The sequence below is a fragment of the Pseudorca crassidens genome, chromosome 12, assembly GCF_039906515.1.
Source record: "Pseudorca crassidens isolate mPseCra1 chromosome 12, mPseCra1.hap1, whole genome shotgun sequence".
Classification (NCBI taxonomy): domain Eukaryota; kingdom Metazoa; phylum Chordata; class Mammalia; order Artiodactyla; family Delphinidae; genus Pseudorca; species Pseudorca crassidens.
The window spans coordinates 51,652,935-51,665,199 of record NC_090307.1 but is presented as its reverse complement, the minus strand read 5'-3'; the positions used below and the strand labels follow the sequence as shown (position 1 = coordinate 51,665,199).

The following is a 12,265-nucleotide window of genomic DNA, read 5'->3' as shown; positions in this document are numbered from 1 at the left end:
CTTGCAACCAAGACATCTTATTAAAAAAAATCTACCGTGTTGGGCTTCCCTGGTGGCACAGTGGTTGAGAGTCCACCTGCCGATGCAGGGGACACGGGTTCGTGCCCCAGTCTGGGAAGATCCCACATGCCGCGGAGGGGCTAGGCCCGTGAGCCATGGCCGCTGAGCCTGCGCGTCTGGAGCCTGTGCTCCGCAACGGGGGAGGCCACAAAAGTGAGAGGCCCGCGTGCCGCAAAAAAAAAAAAAATCTACCGTGTAAAGGATAATACACATGTCTACAACTTTTCAGTGATCATTTGAACTTGGAGTTTCATTTTCATAATGAAATCTCATGAGGAGACACAAAGTACTGACAATGCCCACAAGAGGTCTATGGAAGGAAAATAGGTTCTTTCCTCCCCTTGAGAGGAAAACGCACTGAAGACTGTGTTAGTTCTGCAGAGGGTGCTGAAAATCTCGCAATTTCAAGTGCATCATGCCCTAACGTGTTCGTAATCTAGATTTCTTTTCCTTTTGTAGATAATATACACCATGACCCCGTAAATATCCATCATTAGCTGCCATTATTATCCAGTGAAGAAAGCACAATCAGCCTTAATTCCCCACCTGCAAGGTGAACCTTGGGCAGGTGTCATTGCCAGCTACAGCTGCAAGCATAATTACTGGTCCGTGTGTTGTCTCCCTTCAGGATCATGGGGCCCGTTTTGAATCCTCTTTGTGTCCCTCATTACAGGGCAAATATTTGAAAACGTCCATTCATGCTGCTGCTGCTAATCTCATTGTTTTGGTATGTGGTTAAATCCAGCGTGACACATATCTGGTGTATATTACCTGGCAGAGTTATCCTCTATCCATATTGCCCCTCCCTTGCCTATTATGGGGTGCTGGGAAGTTGCACTGGACCTTGCCTCAGTCTTTCAACAGTTTAATTTCACTAAGTCTGCGTCACTGATTGTGCTAGGTTCTTGAGATGGAACTAGCCCCACAAACATGGCTTTGATTTTGCTCACTCCTCCCCCCATCCTCAGCTGCAGGGTCCCAGGAACAACTTGTTAACAACACCCATGGTGCCGTCAACGCCTTGACTGTTCCCCCCCCCCCCCCCCGCCCTCAAGTAACAGGGACATAGAGAACTGTGTGAGGCGCCCTTCTCCAGTTGGGGGAGTACAGGCTATCTGCTAAGTTTGGTATTGCTCTCCTGGTTTCCCTCCCTTGTTGACTAGATTGTTACAGGGATTTGGGGGTGGATGGTTCCACAGATCCAAAGTTCAGGCAGCTTGTAAGCACTGGTCATGTTGTCAGCTCCTGTAACCACTGGCAGTATGTTCCAGTGGGGTTCCTTTCTGTGCCAGAGGCCCATGTGAGCCCCATGGATGGTATAGTACCTAAGACCCATGTTAGAGGGCCCTGCTCATCACAACATAAACACACACACACACACACATTTATTAAGGAACACATAGGCACCTCTATCACTGGGGATCTGGCACTCAGTGCTGGCTCAATGGAACCTATAACCTGTGGCAGTGCTGATGTTTGAAACTAACACTATTTTAAATCCAGTAGTGCTTGGATTAAAAAAAAAATTGGTCAACTTGTCATATCCTTCTCAGAGCACATGAAGGCAATGATTCCTCCCTTACAAAGTATTATTTCCCAGGGCTGAGACTCATGCATCGTCTTGCTTCTTTTGGTGTTCTAATTTGTGGCTCCAGATGCAACAGTTATACACAACAGCTAAGGAGCGACAAGAATTCACATTACTCTTAAATTTGTATAGATGAATGTTGGGAATATAGTATGGATTGAGATATTCGTGTAAGGAATGGCACAAATCACAAAACAAGTGATAGCTACTTACAGGATGAAATTATATTATTTTGTAATATTTTCTGGGATCATTTATCTTATTGATCCCACTAGAATGCTGGACATGATATTTACAATTCATGGGTTATCTCGAAACCTGAACATCGTTTTAATTTTTAAAGACAATTTCGATTGTAATTTACAATTGTAAATGTTTTGGCAGAGCAAAGTTTCTCCAAATTGAATTTAATAAACTACACTTTAAGAACTACGACGATTTAAGAAAGGTGGTTTAATTTGACATGAATAACATAATCTTCATTGTAACAACATACATAGTGATTTTGCTAAGACAAAGGTGAGAAAAATTAATTTATGGAAAAATGACAAAAATCAATTTATGGGTTCTTTGCCTCCCTAATATTACGCAGACAGACACACATCACCAGCCCATCATCAGAATTTAGTCAATAATGGCTAAATTCGGTTATCTTTGGCGTTTTACTGACATTCGGTCCTACGGAAACCACAGCTTTACACTTATTTTTCTCTTCCATTGGTAAGAAAGCATAATTGTCAGGGTGAGAGTAGAACGCACAACAGCGTAATTTATAACTCCTGAATATTTAGGTATGTGCCATCTGGGCCACCATTTGCCTTCTTGCCCCATCGCGCAAATGCTGGTGGCGGGCCGGAGAGGGTGGGTGCCGCACACCCAGGACCTCGCCGCTCCAGTTCTTCAACGCTGGGCTCGGGGCAGCTGTCGGGCAGGTGCCCGGAGGCCCCGTCCCCGCCGCCCACCTCCTCGAGGATTGGCTGCCGCGAGCTAGTAGGCGGTCCAAGGGTGCGGATAAAGTTGCGGGTCGCGCGCGCCGCCTGCGTGGGGTTTCAGTCACTCGGGGCAAAAGCGAGGCGCGCTCTCGCTGCGGCCCGGGCGGAGTTCACTGTGCGCTCTCCGAACCCGTCTGCCCTTTCCAGCTTCCCTGCAACTCCCGGGTCCGGCCCTTTTGGAGGAGGGGGTCAAGGGCCGGGCCTAGGGGCCTCGCGCGTGTCCGGGCAGGCTCGGCGCGCTGGCCCCGGGCTGCCGCGCGAGGGGCGCGGTGTGAGGGCCCGGGGCGGCGCGCGAGGGCTGCAGGAAGCGGGGGCGGCAGCGGCTCGGCCCTGGCTCCGTTGGGGTAGAGACACCCGGAAACGGATTCCGTTTTGGTGGCGGCGCGAGCCGCGCGCCTCGGAGGGGACGGGCGGGCGGCTGCTGAGTAATCCCCGCGGCGGCTGGAGGCGGCGGCCTGGGCGCCCACATCCCCCGCCGCGCTGCAGCTGGACCCGGGCTCCTCCCTCCGCGCCCCGCCCGCCGCGCCCCTCCCCCGCGCCCGCTCCGGCGCGCTCCGGGCAGGTAGAGCCGGGCTCCGGGCGCGAGCGGGGGCCGCAGCAGCTGCTACCCCACCTCGCCTCGGCCCTGCGCAGAGCCTCGCGCGCCCATGGCTGGCTCGGAGCAGCAGCGGCCGCGGCGGCGGGACGACGGAGACTCGGCGGCGGCGCCCCTGCAGGACGCGGAGCTGGCCCTCGCCGGCATCAACATGCTGCTCAACAACGGCTTTAGGGAGTCGGACCAGCTTTTCAAACAATACAGGTGACTGACGCGCCTCGCTCCCCCGCCCGGCACGCGCCCCTCGGGGCCGGCTCGCGCGCTTCCCTTTGCGGCCTGTCCCAGAAGCCCCCTCCCCCTCCCGTCGGTCAGTGATCCTTGGCCCTGTCGCCTTTCCCCGTGTCTTGTCCCTCTGCCTGAGCTGCAGCCGGCGCCTCTGCCACATCTCCCCTTCCGCCTCCACCCCTGCTCCGTGGTCCTTTCCCTCCGCGGGACTCGCCGCGTGTCTTCCCGGCTCCTGCTCTGTTCCCTCACTTTCTCTCGGCCTCGCCCTCCAAGAGGGGCGTCCGGTGTTTGTCCGATTCTCTCTCATGGGTCGCCTCCCCCGCTGCCGGGTCTGGAGCCCGTTGGCTTTGAGACTTGAGACCGGATGCGATTTGAGGCAGCCGCGAGCCCGGGACTTGCAGGGTTGTGACTCCGGCTAGCGTGCTGCCTTTGTGACACGGACCACACCAGCCATCGTGCCCGTTTCTTGTGCCTCGCGTTACTTTGCATCGTTGTGCATTGCAAACGCTTTCCTTGTTTGAAAACAGATATGTATAACTGCCTGGCCGTGCAGGAATTAAAAAGAATCAGCCGAACTCTGCTTACTCACCTCTCTCTGCCTTTCTTCTAAAACTCAGTCCCCAAAATGAGTTGCTAATGCCTTTCAAGAGAGCGAATTTATGATGGATTTTTCTAACTTAAAGGTAGAAGAAAATGGAGGGATTCTAAATATACGGGAGAGTGGGAGGAAGCACACGTGTGTTCAGTTAATTTTTTATTCCTCTTTTTAAAAATGAAGAAAAACTAAAACCTGGTTGCTTTCTCGTGGGTGTGGGAGGAGCCTTCAATTTCTTTGGGGAGCAGAAGCATCCGCTTTCTGGTTTAGGAAGCAAGTTTGTAATTTGACCTTCTAGTGTTGACAAGACTCAAGGATGTTGATTAGCAGCTTCCCTGTAAATGTTTAAGGGCCAATTGCTGCATTTCTTTAGAGCTGGTGGTTTGGTAGGAATTAGAGGACCAAACCAAATGTGCAGCTGTGATTGAGAGCCACAGTCTGTAAGCAAATGAGGGACGGTGGGATACAGACGCCTGAAGTTTTCAGACTTAAAAGAATGGTGGTTTCTTCCGGTGGGAGCTTACACATGCTTAATGGCAAAGCAAGTATCTCACAACTATAAACTTTTCACTGAGACATTTTACTTTTAAATCAGTTTTTTAAAAAAATCTGCAAATAGAAACTTCTTAGCTTTATTCAGAACATTTTATTTTTAAAGCATTCAGTCTGATTTCAAGCCAGAGTTTCATCAAGGATTTCCAGAGGATAGATTTAAAAGACTCGTCTCACAGTGTCTCCTGTGGCTTATTTTAGCCATCTGAGAATGTATTTCATGAAAAAAAGTTTCACTTACTGTGCTTTCACTCTTTAAAGACATGGGAATTTATGTTGTATCAGAGAGGAGTGGAGAAAGTCTGAGTCAAGTTTACTTTCTTCAGTTGCTGATCAAGACACTGTGCTTGCATATTTCAACATTTCTTGCCTTGAAATGTTCTGTTACTTATTTTAATGATCTTCTTTTCCCTCTAAACTGCTCTAACATACTTAAATTACTACGTCATGGTTCCCATATATTGAAAGGCATGAACTAAGTCATTTTGCCTCATCTAGACACCTCTGTATGCACTGTTGCTAGAGGGCAAATTTTGAGCGTTAGGAAAGCTCTTCTCACAGCAAGGGCGGAAAGATACACCTTGAAAGTGTTTCTCTGTGGGTGTTGGGGCTGAGGGGAGGGGGGGGGGTCTGGGGTGGGGGGCTTACGCTGGAGAGCTAGGAGTTGTAGCTGTCTGCTTATATTTTGAAATGGGAACCGAGGATAAAAGAACAAGATACTGTAGTATGTCTTCTCTGCTAAGCACAGTGCCAGGCACATTCCCTTATATTCTCACTATTCCACTGACAACAAAAGAGAGAGGTGTATTTTATCATGACAGTGTTGTAACGAGGCACTCAAGTCTCCGTGTTTAGCGTGGCCCAGGACACAAGCCCTGGTTCTAAATCCAGGGCTCTTTCCTTTAAACCATTCCTGCCTGTCCTGCCTAACTGATTATATTTTGTAATTTGCCCTGTGACCTCGTTTTCCAGCAACTTAAACTCTTTTTTAGGAGTGGATAGTGGTAGCATTAATCCTATCAGCTGTCCGGCAACAAGGGTGGCCATCCTGGTTGCCCACTTTTCGTAGCTGCTGACTTTGGTTTCTCAGTTTGCTTACTTGCCTATAAAATGGGAATCGCGCACACCTGTAGGGTGGTGGTTAGTATTAAAAGAATTCACGGTAGCTGGCGTAAGCGCTCAATAAACACTAACTAGCTTTTGTGCCTGGTGTCTTCCTCACTACTCTTGTTCTTTCTTCTTGACGGCATAGTTTGAACAGAAGACACAATGTCCCGAATGCAGGTAGCCTTTCTATTTAAAGTTAGCCTCACATAATGCGTTTGATGAGACTTGGGTCCTGTCCTGCACTGGGATACTTCTCTTGCAGTTCCAGAGTCGAATGGCCAGCTGGAAAACCCAGCAGTGATTTCGTGTTTGAGGAACACCTCTAGCTCAGTTTCTCTACAGAAGATAGAACAATTAGATGATCTCTTTTCTTAGGATTCTTTTGTCACCACCCTTCCCATTGTAGTAAAAATTCCAGAATCCTATCGTTAGTTTAACAGTAGAAACGTTTTGTGCCTAGTGTAAGAATAACACGTTAAGAAACTTAAAGCAAGAAGGTCACTTTCTCTTGCCACCTTACTAGGATTATAAAAGTTTCCCCAACAGCTACCTAATGAGAAATGGTTACTTGGCCATTCTGAATTCGTGGAAAGCCGGGATTGTATAATTCAGATATTGTACATATAGGAGTTCAAAATATATGCACAGTAGGGGCTTTCTTTTGAGATATGAGACTCCGTAGTTGGGATTTCAAAATGTAGCTGCCACTTCTGTTGTAACTATAGTAGTAGTGTAACTACTGCTACCTGTTGATGCTCAGCCCCCATCATGCACTTGGAGATGTGTTCCCAGAGGTTGGGGTACAGTGGTGCTGCTTTAAGCCCAAGGATATACCTTTGTAAGTTCGTGATCCTGACCATCTGAAATCACATTCCTCGTGTTGGTTGGGGGGCTCAGTGCTCTCATTCAGCAGTGTTCACTCCATCTCCCACACACATACACACTCTCACTGTTAACGACTTTCATGTGTGTGACACACACTCAGACCTGTAGGTACTCAGGCTCGTGATGAAAGATAGGCTGTGGTTATGTGCACGATACAGGCACTAGGTTTTTAGGTGTTGAGGTGCAGGTTAAGATTGGCCGGTGGGGAGGCTGGGAGACGTAGCCTGTAGGACTGGAGAGAAGGAATGTGTAGCCCAGCTTGAAGGAAAATTTTCCAGAGGCACTGTTGCTGAGCGCCATGATGGGGTGAAAGTGAGTAAGTTGAAGGAGGAAGAGTTGGGGTGGGGGAGGGGAGGAGGGAGGAGAACGTGAGCGGAGGTGGGTGGAAATGGAACTCTAGGAGAGATGTGAAATGGCTTCTGGAGAAGGGGGGTGAGAGCTGCCAGCTTATTAGTGTTATTTGATTGTCACGTTGGATGGTTTTTCTACGCTTGATTTTTCTCAGATCCGCTGGTTGGTCCATGTTTGCTGGGAGTCAGCTCTGCCTTTCAGGGTGTTTAGTTAACTCATGCTCTCCGATGACCGTCATCCTTCACAGTGTGGCCGTCGCATCTGTAATTAACACCTGGCTCCTTGGGCCTCAGGATCCTAATGTGTCACCATCTTTTTCTCTTTTTGGCTTGAGATACTACTTTTTTAATCGAAGGACTAGTAGAGGTGAAACACACTGAACTCTGAGGAGAACAGAAGACATTTGGAGTTCCTGGCCTGAAGAGCTTTGTGGTTCTTATTTCATAGGTGTGGCATTTCCTGTCTCTCCTCCCCTTCAGGTCACCATCTCCATCTGCTTTAACTGACCCTAAAACATCTGCCTTGTTTACCCCTGCCAACATGACTACGACTTTCTGGCTGTAGATATTCTTAAAAAGCCCTGTTTGGTCATTGTCAACTCAAAAAGCATGTAATGGTTAAAGTGAATGATCACTGATGACAAATATACATAAATGAGGCCTTGATATAGAATTAGTGCATAGTCGGTATTAGGAATTGTGATACTTTTCTTTTCCACTTTATTTTAAAGTATAAAAATGGCAAAAATGTATTAAAAACAAAAAGCAAGAAAAATTCACGGTAACGTGTATGTTTAAAATGAATGTATGGATCCTAAATTGTTTAACACAGTTTATGGTACATATGACCAAGCAGTATGACACGTGGCCTTATTTGTGAGCGTGTCGATCATGGAGCCAGTCTTACCATAGAGATGGCTCAGTATAATCCAGGGATTGCAGGCTAGGCCCCATGGGCCAAATCTGGCTGGCTGCTTTTGTAAATAAAGTTTTATTGGGACACAGCCAGACTTGCTTATTTATGTATCTTCTCTTTGAATAGCTATGCAGAGCCTACAGCCTGCAAAGCCTAAAATATCTACTCTCCAGCCCCTTACAGAAAGAGTTTCATGACCCCTGGTACAAACCGTAGTTCTCCCTGGAAAAACTCAAAAGGCTTGTGTAACTGAGCCAGTAGGCGTCGGAGCCTCTTGTGTGCCCAGCACTGTGTCAGATGCTCTGGACGCCAGGGAGAGCTTGCTGGCTGCCCTTGTTTCCTGCATGATCTGGCTGCTCCCAGAGCCCGGGTGCCTGGGCCTCGCTGCCAGAGTCCCTGGAGAGTCCATAGGTGCAGAAATGCAGGAAGAGGAGAAGCGCGGGAAAGCGGGAAATGGTGTAGGGAACTGGCGGCAGGGAGGAAACTCAGCTGCTGCCCTTTTCCATCCTCCTCAACTCAGCAGTGTGTTTGGAAAAAGGCTGATTTTTCCCCCCCAATGATTGCACCGTCTGAGAAGATCCCAATTAAAGATTCATTTGGCTTAATTGGAATTTTTTTTTAAAAATGCAGCCGCCTGTAGGATAACGGGAGAGTTTATATAGGAAATTGTCAGAAAAAAGTGACCACCTGTACCGTGGGGGTGGGATGGCTTGAGGTGCTCTTTCCTCTCGTTACACGGAACACCCTGTGGACCCCCAAACACACCATTGTGTTTCAGGGCTTAGACAGTTTGCACAGACTTTTTTAGCTCCTGAAATCCCATTTTTCACACCCCAGTCTCCTTTGCCAGGGTCACCCTCCTACTTACCCAGCAACAGCAGGGGGGGAATTTGAAGAGGCCCATGCTGAGGACTCCAGGAGAGGAGAGAGGATAAGAGAAGCACAGAAAGTAGACGGCTGTTATTTCAAAACTTGGTTTACCACCGCCTCTGCCCTGTGCAAGGGGCTGGGGTTACTTGGGGAGGAATTCATCTCCGTCTTAGACTTTTTCCTCCACCTACTCCGTCCCTTACATTTGTAGTACGCTGTTCAGCTGGTAACAGAGGTCCGGTTTGGTATTGAATAGGTCTTTGTGGGCTAACCTGGGGATCTAGTCACCACTTGAAGCCTTGTTATTCGGAGAAATGCATCCCAGTTTCTGAACAAGTGACTTTGCATGCATGTTTTTTGAGGTATAGTTGTCATGCAACACCCTAGTTTCAGGTGTGCAACATGGTGATGTGATGTTTGTATATATTGTGCAGTGATCAGCACAATAAGTCTAGTTAGCATTTGTCACCACACATAGTTACAGACACATGTTCTAGAAAGCTGTTCGTAAATTTGCTGTCTAGATGTGCGTGAATGACTTCTGACGTCTGAGTTGAAGACGGGGACTGGGTTCTTCTTCGTGTGTAAAGGTGGTTGCTGGTTGACCGTCTCCGCCCTTTTCCCCCTAAGCTAAGGTTGCTTTCTCCATCTCTTCCTTCTTGCTCAAGAATTTCAGAACACAAGAAATAGATATACAACAGGGAGTTACTCTTGTCTTACAGGAAAACGGGCTGTTATGATGGAGAAAGCCCTTAGAGAAGGTCCACCGTGTGCAGGACACAAAGGTGAGAAGTGTGTCCCTGCTTCGGGCAGGCATTGCTCGCTTAATACCTTTAAATCTGCTGCAGAAAGAGTCACTTTAACACTCAGTCTTATCCGAGCCGTAATATCTGTGAAATCACTGGTTTAGGTAACTTATTTTTCCTAATGGTGCATCAAAAATAAACACGTAATGGTAAATACTAGGTGGTACTTTCTCTGTGCCAGGCCACACATCAGCACTCCCCGTGTGTTCATCCTCACTCTATCCTCCCCACAGCTCTGTGAGGGGTGCTCTTGTCACTTCCCTCTTACGGGGGGCTGGGGGGGAAGCACAGTGACATTGGATGACCTGCCCAAGGTTTCATAGTAAGTGGGAGAGCTGGCTTTGAACCCAGGGTGTCTGGCTGCAGAGCCTGAGTGTTTAACCACAGCACGACACTACCTCGCTTCTGTAGCTCGTACACTATGAGAAGTTTACCTGTGTGCTGCTAATGTCATTTGGGGTTAGTTTCCCCAGAAATCTGCAAACCACACTCTGATACCCACAGGCGATCTGATAAACCACGGAGAGGCCTGTCCGCGGGGAGTGTGTCACCCGAGCTTTAGATGCTCTGTGGCTCCCAGCTGGCCTCAGGATGAAGTCCGAGGTCTTGGCTTGGTGTAGGATGTGCTCTCATCTGTCCTGTCTGCTTCCCTGCCTCCCTCCTGCCTCTTTCTAGGTTCCTTCCAGGTTAGTCATGCTGGAGACTTTTGTGTTATCTAACTAGTTCTGACTGGTCACTCAAGACACAGCTCAGATTTCCACGAGAAGGTGGCGCTTCTGCAGCATCCTTCCGCCTCTTTATCCAGCACTGTGATGTATGGGCATCGTTCACACGGCTGCCTGTCTGGGCGAGAGGGCCGAGATGGGTAGACTTCTCATCGGGTGGTCCTGACCTTCCCGAGGTCGCTGCGGTCATGTGGGGTCCAAGAGGTTTTATAGGCATGTCAGCTCCCCGTTATCTGCACGTGCAGCCCAGGGGTAGTGCCCTTCAGGAGCCTCGATTCCCCAAAGCCCTCCTGCATTCTCGTGTGCAGTGGCCATGTCTGGACCCAGTGGAGGGGCTCCAAGCACCCCCGAACTGATGCTCAGCTTCTCATACGCAGGTGGCAGGACTCCTCTCTGGCTCCTCAGTCTCTTCCCTTTGGTGCATCCAGGCTGCCCAGTGCATAGTGTGGGGTGATGGGGAGCAGAGCTGCCGCCAAGCACATGCCAGTCTTGACAGGCACCATCAAAGGGAAATCGGAGGCTCTGATGAGGTCTCCTGCTTCTGAAGTGGCCCTGGGTCTCAGCTGCACCTGGCCTTCCTCCACCCCATGTTGTTTCTGGTCAGGCAGAGGCCTACCCTCACTGGCCAGCCCTTCCACTGCTCCCATCAGCCTCCCCCAGCGCTCTGCATTACCCCGGGTGGTGGCGGCATGACATGCTGGTGTTACTTGCCTCTCTGGCAGGAGAAGGCAGGAGTCTAGCTTCTCGACTCCACGATCCCTGTCCTGAATTTCAGGAAGAACTGGTCTCTGGAAGAACTTGGAGGTTGGGAGGGGAAGCTTTCCAGATGGATGGCTCTCGACTCTCTCAAATCTAATGCCCTTTCTTTATAACAGATAGAATATTGTGTAATTCCCTTTCTGTGATCCTAAAATGAAACTGACAGATGAAATGACCTGCCCACACTTATAATGTCTAAAAGTCAGTAAAATGCCCAAATAGTATCATAAAGGAGAAGTAAAAAGAAATTCATAACACAAAATTACATGTATTTCACAATGTAAATGCTCAGCACACCTTCATCAGAAGATGGACTAGTTAGGTGCTTGCACCTGTGTACAGTGCATAAATTTGGATTTAAGAGACGATCAGAAGCCATTCCATAGGAGAAAAATGAGAGAGTAGATACACTTGACATAAAAGAGGTAACAGACGACAGTTCTTTGTTAAGAGAAAGCCGGGAAACAGCCTAAAGCGAAGTGGCATGATATGCCAAGGCAAACCACGGACTGTTGACGTGGAGAAAACGAGGAAGCATTTTTTGCAATGAACCTGGCTGCCTGTGTCAGGTTATTGTCAGCATCATTAATTCACAGCGTTAGGACCTGGGATGTGTGCTGACAAAGTGTCTCAGAAAACAGATCTCCCATCTTTAAATCCCTCCCCAAACCCGGTACTTTGGAGACCAAAGCCCTTAATAGATTTCTAGGATTAAAGATGAATTGGAAAAAGTTTATAGGGAAGTTAGGGTGGGGTGGGAGGTGTGTCACCCTGAGGACAGTATCAGAGTAAGGTAGAAAAATAAGAAACCCCCAATAAATAAATTCTCTGTGCAGTTCTCCTGATATAAATTTCAGTGTGCTACCGATTCTTAATAGATGGCAAAAATGAAATTTATTAATGAAAATCCTTGGTATCCAGTATTTCATGGATCTTTAATAACTTGGCTTTAAATATACGTAAAGGAGTTTTCAACATCCCTTTGAAATTCTGGCATGTGATAGCGGTAGGCGCGGGCTGGTGTAGCTGTGGTGTGTTGGCAGCTCAGATGCCGCAAGCAGTGTGGCTGTTACATGGTTTTCTACAGTTGTGAACAGATCTTGAGAAAGGGTATATTTAAACAAGGACAGAATGATTTTGTGCTTGTAAGTCAATGGCGGTGGATTTCAGAAGTAAATAATGGAAAGACCTTCAGAGGTTGTGTGGGACATGGGGTGATACTTGGGACTCTCTTGCACAT

The 12,265-nt window shown here is 48.3% G+C and overlaps 1 protein-coding gene across 3 annotated transcripts in view; it reads left to right on the top strand.

Moving 5' to 3' along the window:
• Window positions 1-3,275: 3,275 nt before the first annotated feature.
• TTC39C (tetratricopeptide repeat domain 39C) overlaps window positions 3,276-12,265 on the top strand; it is a 101,464-nt gene continuing 92,474 nt past the window's right edge. For 2 of the 3 annotated variants that reach the window (XM_067699483.1, XM_067699485.1), the window contains exon 1: window positions 3,276-3,439. In XM_067699483.1, coding sequence (XP_067555584.1) covers window positions 3,288-3,439 — 152 coding nt within the window. In that variant the 5' untranslated portion in view covers window positions 3,276-3,287. Of the gene's footprint in view, window positions 3,440-9,497; window positions 9,521-12,265 lie in introns of those variants that run through there. The other variant, XM_067699484.1, reaches the window with a different exon arrangement.